Here is a 17,088-nt window from a genome sequence, read left to right on the forward strand (position 1 = left end):
ATGGGTCATTCCCCATTGCCTTGTTCAATGCTTTGAATAGTGACTAGGAGGAAAACTAGAAGAATTCAGCACTAGTGCAACATAATATTCTTGATGTCCAAATTTAAATATCATAATTTGGCAGAGAATTGATACAAAAATTTTATGGCTTTACTTGAAAAGTTTATCAAGCATATAACATCAGTGGCATCTGATTGTTAGAATTACAATCTCACCACATTTATAATATTAAGCCCCTATTTGAGCCATATTTTCAAGGAAGAAAGTAGAAAATTTTTGACTGTTATTTTCAAACGTGAGTCCCACTTAAGAGAGGTGAAGTCAAATATGATGGTTGAAATTGGCCTCCAATGATCGGAATTCTCATTTTTTTTTGGTTGAAATTTGGCTCCCATTAATTTTCATTCCATTACATTTCATTTTTCTTTTTCCTATTTTCAACCATACAATCTTCCATAAAATAATATTACACGTAAATCAAAAACTCTTAATTCTTTTTCAACCACACATTTAAAAAAAAATAAAAATTATTCCACCTATTTTCATTTCTTCAAAATGGGGGCCAAACTAGGACTGGCTCAAATAGGGGCTAAACATTGTCAATCTTTTAATCCTTCAACAAGAATAAAGGAAGTAACTTATTTTTCTTCACAACAACTATTCTCATTTTAGCTTAAAATGTGTTTTAAGGGATGAAAACCATTGGTAAGGACTACTTGTGCTAAGTTTTAAAGACAGAGGGGGTATAATGCCAAAGAAAAAGGTTCCGGATAAAATTGAAAAACTCGATATAAAATGGGGACTAAGATGCAATTTACGTTTCAACAATTGAATAACTTAAACCCTAATTCTTAGACCTCTTCCTCAAAACCCTAATTGAAGTGCGGGAAATATCAAGATAATGGGCGGTTCGAGGAGGAGTTACAAGCGTTCGAAGCCGAAGGTAAAAGTTGGACTGCCGAAGAAAAACCCTCGAATATTCAAACCAGCATTCCATCTCCCACCGAAATTGAAGACTCTTTTGGACCCCGATTCAAAATGGGACGATAAGGCCAGTGTAATCGAGAATTACAAGTCATTTGGCGTCGTTTCGAACCCTAATTTTCTCGGAGTCCGCTCTCGCACCCCTCACATGGTCGAGAGCGACGCCCTCCAGGTCCCTGCCCAAGACGCCACCCCAGTGGACGAGTTTGAGCCAATTGATTCCGGCAGCGACCTCGAAGAAGATGGTCAGTTATTTTTTACTTTTTCCTTTTGATCCCTAAGTATATCTTTTGTTTGGATATTTTATTAACTAATACTTCGGCATTTTGTTTTGATTAATAAGTTGATTAATTTCCATCGTGATTGTTATTTATTCACCTAGTGTGAATCGGAAATTTGAATTTAATGCATTGATATGGGAAAAAAAGCAAGAAAATAATTAACTGATTTGTTAATTTCACTAGAGGACAATGTATGGAAGGCTCTTTCTTCTTCCTAAGTAGATGCGTGGAATTCATTGATGATATTGAGGTGTGCAATGATTCTCTGTTTGCACTAAGAATTGGAGCCTGTTTTATTAGGGCAAAACACCAATATTGCAACCTATTACTGATCTTTAGAAAAATTACATAATTATCTTTGTTTAATTGGTTTATGACCGGAAGAAGATGATCTATCAATAGACTCTCAAACTGATTCTTGTTTAGCACCCGAAACAGGTATCCTCACAAATACCATGTGAAAATGGGATAGATACATGTGTATGTGTAGGAAATTGCAACCCTAAATTGCTACATACTGTATTGTCTGAAACATTTGTTACCATATTGTCCACGTAAGAGCTCAACCTTTTGAATAATGATATCCTTGACACCTGGTTAGAGTACTAAACATTCATCTGCAAACACAACTTATCACGGAATAAATATATTGCTGAAAGGGCTATACGAATCTTTCTCATGTCAACTTTTCATCATTCTTTCTTGAACATGCATTGTCCAGCTAATTATACTGTTACATTATTTAAACATCTTTGAAGTGTCATAATATTAGCTTAATGCAGTTATGAATGACATGTCCAAAGTCAAGGCACTTATTTGATAAACGAATTTATTCTCATTGTCTGACACGTAGATCCATAGTTGTACCTAGCGCCTATCCTGGTGTCCAAGCATCAAAGACAACATCTTCTGTTACACATCTTCAATATGATTATAGTATCTTTTGCTGATATCTACCACATGTTGCAAATTTTTGCACTGTAACCCAACCTCTCCATGAAATCTTAACCATCTATGTGTCACTACTTGCATATACTTTCTAACCAAGACCAGTGATTTGTTTTGATGTTTTTCAATAACCACTAAGCTCTCCTCATATGTTTCACGTGTTACCTATTAAAGTTATAATTGAGTTGCCTTTGGTTTTCAGACAAACTTCATTCTCAAATTGTGGATTCGCGCGAGGCACGTATATCATTAATTTCACTTTCAGATTCATATATGTTACAATTGTCACAGGCCTTGAATTTGTTTTGGAATTCTTTTTATAATTTTATACTTGTTCAACGAGTTCGTCCAAATAAGTGATAAGTTAGCGATTTCATAGCCAGCTTAGTGTTTGTTGAAATGTCTGATTCCAACGGTTTAATTATTCTGGTGAAGCCATTGGTGCTTCATGTGAACAAGACAGTGGTCCTCTGATTCTTGCAAGCTTGTGCTCTTCTAAATTTATTATTTTATCTTTTGTCCATTTTCTTTATCTACTGTGGGATTAGGGGCCCGTTTGGTAGGGATTTTGAGAATTGATTTTTTGACCGTTGGAAGAAATGTGGGGTCTACATGTGAAAGAAAAAGTCAAAAACTACGGCTTGAATAGTAAAATAACGGTCAAAAAATCAATTTTTTGGAGTAAAAAATCCCTACCAAACGGGGCCTAGATTTATTTTCTGTACACACATATATGGTTTTCATTAATTACTAAACATGATTTATGCAGCACTTTTTCATTATTGTATACATAACATTTGCAAATTTAAATAAGACCCCTGCAGTACTGTGTTCATCAATACCTGTAAGTTATTTAGTGAAAAATAATTTTTACTTCTAACTGCTAAGTGCTAGTTGCATTACTAATCAAACGAGTCTATCAAGATGTATGATGCTGGAGCCTCAATTTTTCAATATGTATGCAATTTTTAAGACTTTCACTATAATTTGTCAGATTTGTGCAATGTAATATAACTGTCAATGGTCATATTAAGGATCCATCAGAAAGTGCTAATCTATGTTCCACTTCTGCTTCTGATTCTTCTTGTTGACCCGCTAACGGCATGATGTGTGTGAACTTTCTAGACTTGAAGTCAGCCCTTGGCAAGAAACGGACAGATGGGAAGCATGCGCCCCTTCAACCACTGACAAAAATCCAACGAATTCATGTTGGTCGATTGGTAGAAAAATATGGAGATGACTATCAGGTAGAGAAAAGACTAAACTCTTGAGAATTATTCACAATTTGTTTGGTTAAATGTTTGTGCCTAACAAGTTTTCTTGCGTTGCAGAGCATGTTCATGGATATCAAATTAAACAAGATGCAACATTCAGTAGCGACACTGGAGAAACTATGTAAACGATATAATGTGTGCAAAGATAAGAACCCTTTGATAGTTGGTTCTTGAGAGTGGTATAACTTAATTTAGAAGTATGTAGTTGGCTTCGTTGTTGTAGTCTGGGTAACTATCTCCCCTTGTGACGAAGTGCACGATTTTGTTGTCACAGACTCACTGTTGTTATCTTTGTTATTTGTCTCAACAATATATTGGTGATTTGAATTGATGGAAGTTCCTTGGTAATTGGAGTCGTATGAACACATCACGGAAAACTCGTGGTAAAGGTATCTTTGGTTTTAAACACGTGGCAGAACCCCAGTTTAAATACTTCAATATTGTGTTGATTACTGTTTAGGAAAAAGTTCAGCATTTTTTTCTACAAGCTATTAGCATATGAACAAAAACCATGGAAGAATTTTAGTACATAATATTTTGATTCCACATTGCCTAAACTGCTTCTAAAGAGCCTTTAGCAAAGCTCTTTCATGCTAGGTAAAAATATTCTTCGGCTTGTACTCTGGCCCTTTCTCCTCTGTTTCTGTGGGAGGTAAGAAGGGCCTACAACATAAAGCCTGCTGCATTTTCGTGTGATAGTGACATCTCCTTGTTCAAGAATTTGTCCTCTAAACATGTCGTTTTCTTCTAATTTGACGTGAAACATACAGATCATTTTGGGTTATTTATTAAAGGTTGAATTCTAACTTTGAGGGTCTCTATTGTCCCGCCCCTAGAGTTTTGGGAGGGAGGTAAATCGGGGGGATGTGCCCTAACAGGTTATGGAACAAGGGCTGTTTGTACACTGCGCCTACAAGGAGTCCAATTTCATGTCTCAAGAATCAAACCTCCACACTGTGACTGCTAACAAGGCGTGAGATAATTTCACTCCTTTCTTTTGCACCACTGGACTATGCCCCGGGGGCTAAACATACAAATTATTTTGGGTTATTTATTATTTTGAGTTCGTTATATTTACTTGGAAAATTTAAACTAATTTGAGAAGTGAAAATTGTAATTTGTGATTAGAATTTGAGCTGTAATGCCTTTCGCGTAAATGTTACCTCCTTTAATCCATCTTCGAACGTGCCTTTGCTCGTTATCATATGTTGTCATTTCTTATCTACTTCGAGTTTTATCTTCTGACCATTGTCACTAGACAACTTAATCAAGGAACAATTAGTCCAGTCAGTGTCGGGTTGCTAGGGCTCAAGGCTGTAAGTGTAAAGTGGCAAGTCTAGATGTTTTGTCATCTTGGCTGTTTCCTCAATTTATTTTTGACATCTTAGTACATCAATTCTTTATGACAAATTGGCAGATAACGATAAAATTTTTGACACGTTGGCACATTATTTGACCTCTAAAGTGGCAAAAATTGAAACAAAAAAGTTGCAAATCCCGGGCTCCAATCCTTGACACCTCAGCCCCTGATGTTAAATGGCGCGGGCCCCATGTATTTAAAGATCAAGGGCCGAGACATGCGCTACCTTAGCCCTGGATTGGAGCCCGGGATTAGCATCACTTAAAATTGAAAATTTGTCTTTTTGAAAACCATTGATTTAGTGTAACATAGAGACATTAACTATATGGTTTTAAATAAAATTTGGTTTAGATTCTAGTATTCTAAGTGTTTTGGGGAAAAAAAAAAAAACCACTTAAGGATTTTTGAAAAATGGAAATAATCTAATTTTTTTAGAGAAGATATGGGTTCAGCAATTTCAATTTTCAAATTTAAATCAATATCCAAATTACATTTTTCACTTTTCAATAACATATTAATCTAAATCTAAATAACAAACTTTTAATGGTTGTGCTATATGTATAAAATAATTTACATGTATATGATGTGGTGAAATATGATTGTATCAAAATTTCTTCAATATAAAATAAATAAATAAAATATCTTATTTTTGACACCTCAACAGTATGTAAATTATTATGTAATTTCATTATATACAAGTGTTGACACACAAAAAGTTCAGCCCAAGTCGAATAGCCTAAGGAATGAAGCCCAATTATAAGATCCCTAAAATCAAATAGCTCAAAGAACGACTCAATCAGGCAATGCAGGATAAAGACCCAAATAGGGAAGCCCATGAACGCAGTAATACCATCGCCCAAGGTTACAAGTCGCCCAAGATTGGAGCGAATGGATTGCCATGCAGTCGCCCAGAACTGAGCCCCTGTTCTAGCCCAAACCTTCGAGTCGTCCAGGATCTTAGCAAACGTAAGATGTTATGGTTACCCAAAGGTGCGGTTAATGAAGCAGTTATTGAGTAGCCCTATCACGTTCTACGATTCAAGGAATTCAATTGAAGACGGTTGAACGACAAAAGTAATGACAGCAATTAGAGAAGGCAGTTCCATGACAAGTTGGCCACTACGAGGAAAGTGGGCAGTTATAGAGCGATCAAACAGTTTTTAAGCGGTTGATTACGAAGAGATCATCCAGGGAGTATAAAAGGAAGAAAAGACATAGAGCAAAGGACCCCGAATCAAACACTCTCAAACAGAGAATATGTAACTTTAAATTTCTTAGTTTAGATTTAAACACTTCTTTTTCAGTAACTCGTGTGCTCGCGCCCCTTGGAGGCATTCTGTTTATATTTTCAAATTGTAAAGTCATCGTCAATAAAAAAACCCCTTTTTTGGACTTTGTTTCAAGAGGTTTGTCCCTTATACAATCGTCTGATCCCTTTTTAATTGTTAGCGACTAACCCACGCGAAACAATTTGGCACGCCCGGTGAGACAGTAGTGTTTGGTGTTGAAGATACAAAAGGTGAAACAACATGCCTCAGAGATCCGATAAGGAAGCAACAAGTCAGGGAGGAGTTCAGTCAGTGATCGAGCGATATGAGGAGCAGCATAGCTCTCCACGAACAAATGGACAGAATCAGAGCAGTAACAGTCGTTACGAATCAATGACAGAGTTGAGTCCTCGAACTATGCGTGCACTGCTTGGAGAACTCACACAAGATGTCGTTGAACATGTAAATTTTTGAAATATTCATAATATGGAAAGATTTACCCAAAATGGGAATGCACATTATGACAACATGACCAAACAATTGAATACTTTGAATGAAATAATGAATAAGTTAGTAGGCCAAATTTGTCAACCAGTTACGCCTCTTGCAAACCACTTTCAAACTAGGACAATTGTGGGACATAATCCCCCAGTCCTAAATCCAAGTCAAGGGGTAGAACCACATTTCGGTCCCTCTACTTCAAACCAAAGGGATGGTGTAATGACATATCAGAATAATGGTAGTGGTACGCCTAACTTGGGGGGTAATCTAAATGTAAGAGATAATGTTCTAAATAACGGGCAGAATACCCCACGTGTTAATGAGGGAATAAATGTTCAGGCTAATGGTAACAATGACCCAAATCATGGTAACTTTATTCCTAATCAAGGACCAAATATCAGGCCTCAAGCAAATCAACCAGTCAACGAACCTGTAGGGATTCCATATGACCCCAACGTCATGTTAAGAAATCAGATTATGGAAATTGTACAGGATCAGATGGCTTTTGCGGTACGTCCTGTCATTAGGCCGACTTACACAAAGTCATATCCTGATTGGATAGACCAAGCATATCCATGGCCTAGAGGGTATAAAGTGCCAGAATTCTCACTGTTTACTAGTTTAGGAGAGGTGTCTACTCTAGAACACATAGGACGATTCACACTGCAAAGTGGTGACGTAACTGATTGTCATAAAATGAGGCTTTTCCCTAGTTCATTAATAGGAGTAGCTTTCTCCCGGTTCATCAATTTGCCAGCGAATTCTGTTCAAACATGACAACAATTGGAACAATTATTCCACGTTTAGTTTTATAAGACTGAGTCTGAAGTTACTTTGGCGGATTTGGCGAACCTACGTCAAATGCCAAATGAATGGGCAGAAGATTTCCTCCAAAGGTTCAAGACAGCAAGAAGTAAATGTTTTGTACCTCTGCCCGAAAAAGAGTTTGTCAAAATCGCTCAAGGTTGTTTGAGCTTTGATTTGAAAAAAAAATTTCAAGATAAGGAATTTCCTGACCTTTTCCAATTAAGCGCGAACGTGATTAGGTATGAACGATTGATAAGAGAGGAAGAGCAGATAAAAAATTCTAGCAAGGAGACTTATTATAGAGACCCAAATTTTGATGTTCATACCATCAATCACGAGTCATACAATCAGACCGAAATGTGTTTGGTCAAATTAGTCAAAGGAGACACGTATACTTGTCTTATAATGGCTAAACCTAGACCATTGAGCAAGGATGAGCCTATGAAAGATGAAAACGTAAAAGTTAGAACGTTCTCGTTCGATGTAACCAAAGCTGACCTTATATTTGATAAATTATATAAGGATAAGCAGATAAAGTTGAGCGATAAGCATAAATTGTCAAACCCTGAACAAATTAAGGGTAAAAAATATTGTAAGTGACATAATACATGGTCACATTTGACTAACAATTGTTTGATTTTTCGCCATGTGTTACAGGATGTCATTGAATCAAGACGAATTACGTTCGACGATAAGAAGAAGATGGCAGTGGATGAAAATCTTTTTTCACAGCTACTTGGAGTGAATATGGTGACATCTGGTGTTAAAAACAAGTTGTCAAAATTCAAATTGGTTATCGATAATGGAGAAGAAGACCCTGGACCACATCCCAGTGTCTTTGAGCGTATTAAAGGGAAGGAGCCAAAAAAGGATGAAGACGTCTTGTGTGCAAGATGTAAAAGAGAAGTGAGTGGGAATATGGAGAAACCAGGGATATGGCAACATCTCCATCGCCCTACTTTCTTCCCAAACACTCAGCCTTGTAGAGGGCGAGGTACATCGTTCTATAAGGGACCGCCTTTTGAGAGGCAGTTCAGGCCGGTAAATAATGGGAGAACATTCAGGCTGCAATTTCGCTGACCAAATGTATGGCATTCGTTCTAGTATAATGTAGAAAATGCGATACTCTTCAACGAGATGACTAGAACCCAACAAAGGCGTTTCCAACGAAATTATGGACGAATGATGAGGTAACAACAAGGAGTGCCATGTCCTAAGGTGCCTAAACTACTCGAGGTAGCCAATCAAAATGTTCTCAAAGATGGTAAAGAGACTGGTACAGATGAATCAATGAAAGAGTTGCCAGAAACTTCTTTTGGGAAATCGAAGTTTGAGCGAGACAGAAGGGAGGGAGAAGATTCAGATCAGTCCCTTACTATTCAGTTCGATATGTTACCTCCTGTTGTGGCTAATAACTATTTACTAGCCAATGAGTTCAAGAATAAAGAGAAAGAAGAAGAAAAAGAAAAAGAGGATAACGAAGGAGAAGCATGCGTGCTGGAATATGAAGAAGGCCAGACTTCTAGAGAGGCCTACAATGGTAAAGAAGATGATGGTATGACAGACATTGAAGAGGAAATCGACTTAGAAGCAGAAAGAAAAAGGAGAGGAGTATCGTACAATACTCTGTTAAAGCAACTACATCGAGAGGGAGTTCGTGAAGTAGATTTATTGGGAGAACCATCTGGGCGTTCTTTCGATTTTTACGTGTTGTACGGGACGCCCAAGAGGAAGAAGAGAGTGCCTCGCTCCGAAAAGTATGGATCACCTCCAAGAATAATGCCTCCTCCCACAGGTTGGATAACGGATGAGGAAGCATCGAAAAATAGTAAGAAGGAAACTCAGGAGACAGAGGCTCAGTACGATATGCTACACGTTGACTTATCATAAAAGGATAACTCGATAGAGAACAAGCAGGAAGTAAAAAATAAAGGCTGTCGAAAAGGTTATTTTTAAACGGCCAGCCATGAAATTGACTAAACACTTGAGGTAGTTGTACGTTAAAACTCTAGTTAACGGCATACCTGTGAGAAAAGTGCTTGTCGATAATGGAGCATCTATAAACACCATTTCATCTAGGATGATGAGAAAATTTGCAAAGACAGAAGGGGATATGATTCCAACAGAAGTCATCCTTACAAGTTTCAATGGAGGAGCAACTGTAACTAAAGGAGTTATGCCATTGGACATAACTATAGGTACAACTACTAGGACCACAGTTTTCTTTGTAATAGATGGTTCTACTAGTTACAACGTGTTACTAGGAAGAGATTGGATACATGGAAGTAGCTGTATACCCTCATCGCTCCATCAATGCTTGGTTTTTTGGAATAACAAGGGTGAAGCAGAGGTGGTGCAGGCCGATCATAGGCCTTTTGTCGCAAAAGCAAACTCAGTGGAAATGTTCATGTACGAAGGAAACTATAGACCTGTTAGGGTAGTCCAAGATGGGGAAGAAACTTAGATTGTCGCGCAGAGTGAAGAGTCATTTCAGTGGATGCACTCACTAAAATGTTCAGTCACATAAGGCCAAATATAGTGGCTCTAGAAGAGCCAGTAATTGGCAAAAGAATAATCAAGGAGTCCTGAATGAGTTCAAAGCAACAAGAGCAAATGGCCGATATTCAGGCCTTCAAAGCCAAATTAATGGCTTTCAATAAAAAATGCAAGGACAAGACGAAAGAAGAGGCAACCCTGAAAGCGTTGAAAGACAAATTAGCAGTGTTTGAATTGGAACAAAGTATTGGCGAGAAGTCAACAAGGTGGATTGTTTAGAAGAAGAAGTGCTTACAAGGGGGCTGGACGATGAAGTAATGTGGATCATCAAGCCTGTATACGCTCAAGCACAAGACCCTCTGATTAAAGTAAATATTGACAATGAAGGAGAAGATCGTCCAACATTCATTAGCCAGATGCTCGATCAAGAGGTTAGTGGTAAATTAATCGCTTTGTTAAAGGAATATAAAGATTGTTTTGCTTGGGAATATGAACAAATGCTTGGTTTAGATAGAGACTTGGTGGAACATAGATTACCAACTAATCCTAATTTTAAACCTCATAAGCAACCTCCCAGACGTTTTGCTCCTAATGTACTCCCTGAGATTAAGAAAGAGATAGAGCGATTATTAAAAGCAGGCTTTATTAGAACAGCCAGGTATGTCGAATGGTTGTCCAATATCGTGCCAGTACTAAAAAAGAATGGTAAACTAAGGGTGTGCATAGACTTTAGGAATTTAAACATAGCCACACCCAAAGATGAGTATTCAATGCCCACGGTAGATTCTTTAGTAGACTCAACTGCCGGACACGTCATGTATTCTTTCATGGATGGGTATTCAGGATACAATCAAATTTATATAGCTGAGGAAGATATACACAAAACTGCCTTTAGATGCCCTGGGTCTCGAGGATGTTTCGAATGGATAGTCATGCCTTTCGACCTGAAAAATGTAGGAGCAACTTATCAAAGGGCAATGAATTTAATTTTTCATGATATGATAGGCAAGTTTGTTGAAGTGTATGTAGATGATATAGTGGTCAAATCCATTAAAGAAGAGGACCATTTCGAACAATTAAGATGTTCATTTGAGTGAATGAACAATATAAGCTAAAGTTGAATCCCTTGAAATGTACATTTGGTGTTAATGCAGGAAACTTTCTTGGTTTCTTGGTACACAAAAGAGGGATTGAACTTGATAAAAATAAAGCGAAGGCCATTCTAGAGACCAAACCACCTAGCAACAAAAAAGAATTGCAAAGATTTATAGGCCAAGTAAACTTTTTAAGACGCTTTATTTCTAACTGTGTAGGGCGAACTAAAGTCTTTTCCACTTTTAAAGCTAAAAAATCAGGAAGAATTCATCTGGAAAGAAGAACATCAAAAGACTTTAGAAAGTTTGAAGACATATTTATCAAGTCCACAAGTGTTGGTGTCACCAATTCAAGGACGGCCAATGAAAGTGTATGTATCGGCTGAAAAAGAATCAATAGCTGAAATGGTCGTGCAAGAAGACCAATTTGGTGAAGAAAGGGCGATTTACTACTTGAGTAGATGGTTAACAAAATGTGAATGTAATTATTCTGCTATTGAAAAATTATGTCTTGCATTGTATTTCACATGTACAAAATTAAGGGCTTATTTACGATCCGTAACCGTTTATTTGATTTCTAGAGTAAATTTGATTAAGTATATGTTCTCTCGCCCTATTTTACACCAAAGGGTAGGCCTCTGGACATTAGCTTTATCAGAATTCGAAATACAATACATACCCCAAAAGGCAGTCAAAAATCAGGCTTTAGCTAACTTTCTAGCCGATCATCCATATCTTGACATGCCTGAAGAAATTGAATTAGAAATCAATTCGTTCGAGCTAAAACCTTGGGTGTTGTATTTCGATGGGTCAAAAACCTCTAAAAGTGCAGGAGTAGGAGTAGGAGTAGGAGTAGGAGTAGCATTGATAAATCCTTTAGGGATTTGCTACAAGTTCGCATTCACTTTGGATAGGATGTGCACCAACAATCAGGTCGAATATGAAGTCTTAATCGTGGGCCTAGAACTAATGATAGATATGGGGGTAAAAAATGTAAACATTAGAGGTGATTCTCAATTGGTAATTCACCAACTGATTGGTGATTTTAAATGCCAAAGTGATTCCATCATGAGTCAATATGAAATCGCCCAAGAGTTATTAGAAGAATTCGACCAAGTAGAACTTCAATGCGTTAATAGGATATACAATGACGTGGCAAATGAGTTGGCCTAGATGGCCTTAGGGTACTCAAAGGTTTTAAATTGGAAGTCTACTTGTGAGTATGGAACAATATTGCCCGTGATCCAAAGAAGGGCGAGAAGGATTGATCTTCATTGCATACAAGATGGAGATGCAATGGATTGGAGGGCAGAGATTAAGGAGTTCCCTAAAAAACCTAATAAAAGAGATAGTAGAAAAATGAAGTTGCGTTTGCTAAACTATGCACTGATAGATGTAGAGTTGTTCAAAAAACTCTCTGATGCTATACTGTTAAAATGTGTAAGTTTGCAAGAAGCCAGGACGATCATGGCTGAAGTGCACGAAGGGATATGTGGAGCTCATCAAGCTGGCCAAAGGATGAGATGGTTAATTATTAGGAGTGGATATTTTTGGCCAAAGATGGGAGAATTATGCGTTCAGTATGCAAAGAGTTGTTTAACATGCCAAAAGCATGGTCCAATACAAAGGGCGCCAGTACGAGAGATGACACCTATTATTAAACCTTAGCCGTTCAAGGGTTGGACGATAGACCTGATAGAAAAGATTTATCCCCCATCGTCCAAGCAACATACTTTTGTTATAGTTGCAACCGATTATTTCACTAAGTGGGTAGAGGCGGTACCTTTAAAGGAGATCACCCAGAAGAATGTCATAGAATTTATCCGTGATCACATCATTTATAGATTTGGAATTCCACAAACTTTGATGGTAGATCACGGGACATCTTTAAATGGGGATCAAGTGAATAAATTCTTGAGCGAGTTTGAAGTTAAATTAGTAAACTTCACACCATATTACGCTCAATCCAACGGGTGCGCAGAATCTTCTAATAAGATTCTAAAAAATATCATAAGAAAAATGATAGATGAAAATGCCAGAAATTGACACGAATGTCTGAACAAGGCCTTATGGCTTATAGGACGTCGCCTCGGTCAAGTACCAAAATTACTCATTTCCAACTTACTTATGGACAGGAAGCCGTTTTGCCTACGAAAATCAACGTGCAATCGATCAGAGTGTGTTTGCAACATAAGTTAAGTGATGATGAGTATATCGAATCACTAGTTCAAAACTTATTAGAGTTGGACGAATTAAAGTTAGACGTCCTAGATAGATTGCAAGTTCAAAAACGAAGAATGGCTTAATTTTATAATAAAAAAGTTATAGTCAAGTCGTTCAGCCTGGGCGAACTAGTTTGAAAAATAGTACTCCCTTTGGATAGCAAAGATCCAAAGTATGGCAAATGGTCTCCCAATTGGGAAGGGCCATATAAAGTGAATAATTTATTGCCTAATGGAGCCTATCATTTGGAAGATTCAAACGGCACCAAGCACATGAGATTCATTAATGGCAAATATTTGAAAAAGTATGTTCCTTCCTTATGGGAAAGTGAACAAATAAAAGCGTAACCAAATTGCATTGAACGATCGTAGAGTAAAAAGGGTCAGAGCAAAATAGGTTCAAATAAATTCCTTTATAAGGGTCAGAGCAAAATAGGTTCAAATAAATTCCTTTATTATCAAATGTTAAGTACAAAGCTGCGAAATACAAGATGTTAAATGCTCTATAAACTACAATTAAAAGCAAACTAATCTCCCGGTCGATCGTCGAGTAAGAGGGTGTACTGGCCTTGATCGCCATCTTGATCACACTACTGCAAAGGCAAGCAGAGAGGCCGAGAAGCACTCTCAGCAAGCAGAAAGGAAATTGAAGCGCCCTCACATTGCCTTCCTAAATGCATTGCTGCAACGACGGGCAAGGAGGCTGAGAAGCACTCTCAACAAGTAAGGTGGCCTGCAAGCACCCCAAAAATTGTCTTCCATCATTGAACTCCTTGTAGGAATGGAGACGATGGGAAGAACTTTGCTGCTGGCCAAAGAATATTTCCTATATCTCCCATACCAAAGGTGACATCAAGAAAGATGGCAAAGTGGACGGATCAGATGATCCATTTCTATGGAAAACGAAAGTTTTGGATTGATTGTCAAAAATGCCAAGCAATGGCAGTAAATTGATTTTTTGAAGAAGAAAATGGAAATGAAGATGAAAAGTATGAAGTATACGTGCATTTATAGGGAGGTGAAGGCGAAAAGACAGAATATGATGTGCATTTATAGGGGGGTGAAGGTGAAAAGACAGAATATGAGCAGCCATATTCGTGTCTAGTAAATGGGATTAAGTGGCCCAAAGTCTAAAAAAAAAGAGGGCAGAAATATCAAGAGAAAATGTGCAAAAATTTTAATATAAAGCAGTTAAATGCCCGAGCGATTGACGATTAAAAGACGAACGTCAATAAATACACAAGAGGCTAAAATAGTTATTTATTAACAATGATGGCTACTGTTATATCAGTACAAGGTTACAAAGGGAAAGTCAATACGAAATTACAAAAAGAAAAAGTTAAGGCATTATATGTCTTAATTATAATTCGCCCATACCAAACGAATTTTTTCCCTAAGTTTCCCCCAGTTCTCGCTCTGCCGAGAAGAAGTGATATTCAATTCAGCCACAACATCATCATCAACTTCTAACTTCTTGTACTGCTCGACCAAAGACTTAGTTCGCTCAATTCCTTGGGAAGCATTACGCTTTTTAGCAACCATTCTCGCCTTGTAATCGTCCATCTTGGCTTGAAGTTCCTTCATCTGAGCAGCCAAACTAGTCATCAAAGAGTCTTCAATCATGACTTCGGAAAAGATTTTTTTCAACTCGTCCTCAGCTTTGTTGATCTCCAGAAGCAAAGACTCTTTTCAGATACGGCGCGAAGATATTGAGTACTTTTGGCCTTCAGTTCAACATTCTTGGTCAGCAAGGAGAGGACCTCGGAATGGACAACTTTCAACGTATCTTTAAAATCAGCAGAAAGATTGAGCGATGGAAGTGTCAGTGCTTGCTCCAATTTCGCATTCAAATGCTCGAGCTTATCCTTATGCTTGGCAGCACTAGCCTTACCGATGTCCATATCCATGAAGGACACATACTCAAATATCGACTGCTTGAGGAACTTCATATCTTCCTCTGAAGAAGCAGAAGGACAACTGACTGAAGCAGGGCGAGATGTCTTGACTTGTCCCCAGGAAGTGAACAAGTCTTGAATAGAACGCACAATTTTATCAGCATCCTGCAAAGAAAATCGCCAATATTGAAGGTTTCCACTACACTAAACAAAGTGGAGGTAAAGGTGAAGCAAAGATTACCTCATCAGCAATCTTGGAAGGTGGCATATCCCCAGCCAAATCTGTCATCTGTGACTCCACCATTCGTGAGGACTTCTCCTTGTCTAAGCGAGAAGACCTTGCCGCAATGGGTAGACTCATGGGAGCATCTACAGAACTCAAAAGGTAACAAATCAAAACCAATAGTACAAGCAAAGGTAAAGCATCAAAAAATGAATTACCTTCTGCTTCAACGTTTGGGGGATCAACGCCCTGGGAAAAAGGTGACTCGTCCATTGGTTGTGATGAAAATTCTGGGATTTAAGATTTCTCTTTAAGCGTAGTCCCTTCATCAGCTGGTTTGGACGAGGCAACCCCAGTAGAAGATGATGGAGCAGGAGTTGCCAACACCAAAGCCTTCAAGAGAGAGGCTGAACTTTTATGAGAAGTCCAAATAAACTATCAGCACATAGAAAAGTTTCAAGTATGGAGAGGTATGCTTATGAGTAAACTAATTTAATTACCTTCCTCCTAACGATGAGAGGGGTGTCATCAGCATCATCCTCCAAAATGGGAGATGCTGAGGCGGGCTTTGCGGCTTGGGGAACTTTTAGCTGCAGTGGGCTTGGCAGGAAGAGAAGCCGATGGACGGGCATATTGTTTAGCACGAGCAGAGGAAGAGGGACTCCTAATGGACACAGGAGTGACCAAAACAGGAGAAGTGGAAGAAATGTTTGGCTGGTCCAGTGAATGAAAAGCTCGATTGTCATCAATCGCAAACAATTTGTTCTTCACTGACGGCCAGAGTCATTCAAAAAGGGGATGGATGGCATGACTAGGATTGAAGGGGGCTAATGAAAAGTTGCTCGTCAAAAAAATATTGCGAGCATTTATAGCCTGTGCCTCTGCCTTATTAATAGTGTGAAAGCGGTCTATCAAATTCCTTGAATAGCAAAGGGGAACGGGCCAAGTCTGGCTAAAACCAAGTTGGGGAGCAAAAAATTGGGGAGCATATATTTCTACCCCAGCTTTGGCATTGGTCCCAGTCAAAATATCATGGAACAAATCCCTCCCGATCAAAAACTAAATCCAAACGAACAAGGAAGTGCTTGCACCATCCATAGTGGATGGAGGTTGCACATAATCCGGAGTCAAAAGGGGAGGAAAAGGAAAGAAGGAATAGATTGAATCCAAAGTATAAAAGAATGAAAAAATGTCCCATCTGAACATATTTACAGGAGTCGGGGGATCAATGGCTAGCCTATAGCAGCTAGCAGAAGGACTGGAAAAGGATGGAGCACCAAGCGATGGAAAATAGGCTCTCAACCACATTTGAGTGAACCAAAGAGGCCCACTGCCAGTGGCAGATGCACCATTCTTCAATTGGGATCGAAGCGAAGCCATACCTCTATAGAGGGGAGCTAAAAAGAAAGAACACAAATTCAGAGGCCTACCACGCGCCAATTCGTGTGCTATGGGTAAATAGATCATGGAGGGCTTTATGCTTGGCACACACAAAATGTATTTACAAAGCCAAATCAGAAGAAAGGTCACTCGCTCAGTATGGGAAGGCTCAGCACTCGAGTGGTTATGAAGGGTTTGCAGGCTTGAATAAGACTCGGTGAGGCCTCTATCAAATTTTGGGGCCCGACACCAAAAATTAAAAAAGCAGGGAAAATGGTATCGCCCAAAGGTGGTAGATTTACTAGGGCTTCAACATCCCTTAAGGTAATGGACATGGGGCCAATAGGGAAAACAA

The 17,088-nt window shown here is 38.4% G+C and overlaps 1 protein-coding gene across 1 annotated transcript; it reads left to right on the forward strand.

Annotated features, from left to right (window-relative positions):
* The first annotated feature begins 854 nt into the window (after positions 1–854).
* Positions 855–3,879, forward strand: LOC111383396. Its single transcript, XM_023007506.1, has 3 exons — positions 855–1,229; positions 3,339–3,460; positions 3,545–3,879. The coding sequence occupies exons 1-3, from the start codon at positions 902–904 to the stop codon at positions 3,659–3,661; spliced, it is 567 nt and encodes a 188-aa protein (XP_022863274.1). The 5' UTR covers positions 855–901; the 3' UTR covers positions 3,662–3,879.
* Positions 3,880–17,088: the final 13,209 nt, after the last annotated feature.

Source organism: Olea europaea, unplaced genomic scaffold (genome assembly GCF_002742605.1).
Source record: "Olea europaea var. sylvestris unplaced genomic scaffold, O_europaea_v1 scaffold2674, whole genome shotgun sequence".
Taxonomy (NCBI): Eukaryota; Viridiplantae; Streptophyta; class Magnoliopsida; order Lamiales; family Oleaceae; genus Olea; species Olea europaea.